Source organism: Lottia gigantea (genome assembly GCF_000327385.1).
Source record: "Lottia gigantea unplaced genomic scaffold LOTGIsca_85, whole genome shotgun sequence".
NCBI lineage: Eukaryota > Metazoa > Mollusca > Gastropoda > Lottiidae > Lottia > Lottia gigantea.
In genome coordinates this window covers 447,804-450,916 of record NW_008710807.1, presented here as the reverse complement: position 1 = coordinate 450,916, position 3,113 = coordinate 447,804, and the positions used below count along the sequence as shown (strand labels likewise).

Below are 3,113 nucleotides of genomic sequence, written 5' to 3'. Positions count from 1 at the left end.
AGAATGATTTGATGGACAAAGGAGAGACATGATTTGATGGACAAAGGGGAGACATGATTTGATGGACAAAGGGGAGACATGATTTGATGGACAAAGGGGAGACATGATTTGATGGACAAAGGGGGGACACGATTTGATGGACAAAGAGGAGACATGATTTGATGGACAAAGGGGGGACACGATTTGATGGAAAAGGAGAGACATGATTTGATGGACAAAGGGGGGACACGATTTGATGGACAAAGAGGAGACATGATTTGATGGACAAAGGGGGGACACGATTTGATGGAAAAGGAGAGACATGATTTGATGGACAAAGGGGGGACACGATTTGATGGACAAAGGGGAGACATGATTTGATGGACAAAGGGGAGACACGATTTGATGGACAAAGAGGAGACATGATTTGATGGACAAAGGGGGGACACGATTTGATGGACAAAGGGGAGACATGATTTGATGAACAAAGGGGAGACACGATTTGATGGACAAAGGGGAGACATGATTTGATGGACAAAGGAGAGACACAATTTGATGGACAAAGGGAAGACATGATTTGATGGACAAAGGAGAGACACAATTTGATGAACAAATGGGAGACATGATTTGATGAACAAATGGGAGACATGATTTGATGAACAAACGGGAGACATGATTTGATGGACAAACGGGAGACATGATTTGATGGACAAAGGAGAGACATGATTTGATGGACAAAGGAGAGACATGATTTGATGGACAAAGGAGAGACATGATTTGATGGACAAAGGGGAGACATGATTTGATGGACAAAGGGGAGACATGATTTGATGGACAAAGGGGAGACATGATTTGATGGACAAAGGGAAGACATGATTTGATGGACAAAGGAGAGACACAATTTGATGAACAAATGGGAGACATGATTTGAGGAACAAATGGGAGACATGATTTGATGAACAAATGGGAGACATGATTTGATGGACAAAGGGGAGACATGATTTGATGGACAAAGGGGAGACATGATTTGATGGAAAAGGAGAGACACAATTTGATGGACAAAGGGAAGACACGATTTGATGGACAAAGGAGAGACACAATTTGATGAACAAATGGGAGACATGATTTGATGAACAAATGGGAGACATGATTTGATGAACAAATGGGAGACATGATTTGATGGACAAAGGGGAGACACGATTTGATGGACAAAGGGGAGACATGATTTGATGAACAAACGGGAGACATGATTTGATGGACAAAGGGGACACATGATTTGATGGACAAAGGGGAGACATCATTTGATGGACAAAGGGGAGACATGATTTGATGGACAAAGGGGACACATGATTTGATGAACAAAGGGGAGACATGATTTGATGGACAAAGGGGAGACATGATTTGATGGACAAAGGGGGAGACATGATTTGATGAACAAACGGGACACATGCATTTGATGGACAAAGGGGAGACACGATTTGATGGACAAAGGGAGACACGATTTGATGGGCAAAGGGGAGACATGATTTGATGGACAAAGGGGAGACACGATTTGATGGACAAAGGGGAGACATGATTTGATGGACAAAGGAGAGACACAATTTGATGAACAAATGGGAGACATGATTTGATGAACAAAGGGGAGACATGATTTGATGGACAAAGAGGAGAAAATCTTAATTTTTGATCATTCTGGAATTATAAAAGTAATATTTTTGTCCATCATGTTTACAATTACACGAAATTTGTTCGTCAGTTTCTTATTTGCATAATGAAACTATAATTTGATTTGTTCTGTTGAGGAAGAATTTTTTTGTTTTGTTTTGTTTGTTAGCTTTCTATATATGATTTAAGATTTTGATCCTTTCTATTTTCAGAAGCGTATAAAAAGCCAAGACCAAAGTCATTAGCAATATCAACACCTACTAGGTTACTATCGTTAGAGGAGGCGAGAGAAAGAGCATTTGTTGGTGGGTTGATTCCAGTGTCACAGAAGTTTATTGATGTTGGGGGTGGTCCGGAAAATTTACCAGCTAAATACCATACAGTTATAGATTTACCAGGACACAAGTAAGTTAAACATGATTTCGTAGGTAGGGGTGTAGGGACTTGGATTACAGCTCACTAATTGGATACGAAGCTATCAATCACTGTAGGGGGTAATACAATACCTTTATTTACTTTTTATAAATGTACATTATTATTTTGCATGATTTACTTACTTTCAGGAAAAAATCTGGTACATCAGCAACCAAAACTAAAAAATCTCCAGTCAGTGGGTGGAAGTCTATTTTCTCGAAGCCTAGAGCTGGTAGTATAAAGAAGGCTAGAAAATCAAGTATTCAAGGTATATTAATAATAAATAATAGCTTGCTTAGATTTTACTCTTTTAATCTTTGTATCCAGGTTGAATATTGAAACATTTCTTGATGACGTCAACCATTTGAATCAAAAGTTATAGTTCCAAGACTGTCTTTAAATGAAAATTGACAGTTTTCTTGCAATTTTTGAAGTCTTGAAAGGTTTACATTCACAGTTATTGTACTTGACATTGTCTCTATGTCCAAAAACATAATTCAGAATTAGAGCTTGAATATAACAAGTCTTGAGCGAGGAAGGCTCATAGAGCTTGAATATAACAAGTCTTGCAAAAGGGTGTCTTGAGCGAGGAAGGCTCAGCTCACCTTTTTTGAACACCTGATGCCACTTAATGTCTGGTTTGTCAAACAGACCCTTTTTGATAGTTAACACATAATATATTTGAAAATTTAGAAAAAACAAAATGGTGCTTGACCTGGATGCATGGTTTGAAAATTGTAAAAATCTAACAACCAATATTTTATGAATTTTATTTTTGGTGTCCTGTGGTGGTATGGCTTCAGTAACATATTTTCCCTCAGTTTTCATTTATTTTTTCGAGGATTTTTAACTTTTTTCACTTACTACCAGAATGGTGATTGTTTTGAGTATTTTTTATCTTTTTTTTTTTTTTTTGCTGTCCTTGGTTTCTACCACTAATTCAAGACCTATAACTTAAAAAAAAAAGACGCAAAAATTTTTAAAAAATGGGAATTTTTGTCTGGGTTTTTGACTTTTGCACCCTTTTCTACAGATACTCTCAACCTCCCGCCCAT

The 3,113-nt window shown here is 37.7% G+C and overlaps 1 protein-coding gene across 1 annotated transcript in view; it reads left to right on the top strand.

Moving 5' to 3' along the window:
• Positions 1-2,053, top strand: part of LOTGIDRAFT_133635 (hypothetical protein) — a gene marked incomplete at both ends in the record, with an annotated part of 17,523 nt that extends 15,470 nt beyond the window's left edge. Inside the window, 2 exons of the mRNA XM_009067714.1 lie at positions 1,647-1,734; positions 1,860-2,053. Coding sequence (XP_009065962.1) covers positions 1,647-1,734; positions 1,860-2,053 — 282 coding nt within the window. The remainder of the gene's footprint in view (positions 1-1,646; positions 1,735-1,859) is intronic.
• Between the last annotated feature and the right edge of the window lie 1,060 nt (positions 2,054-3,113).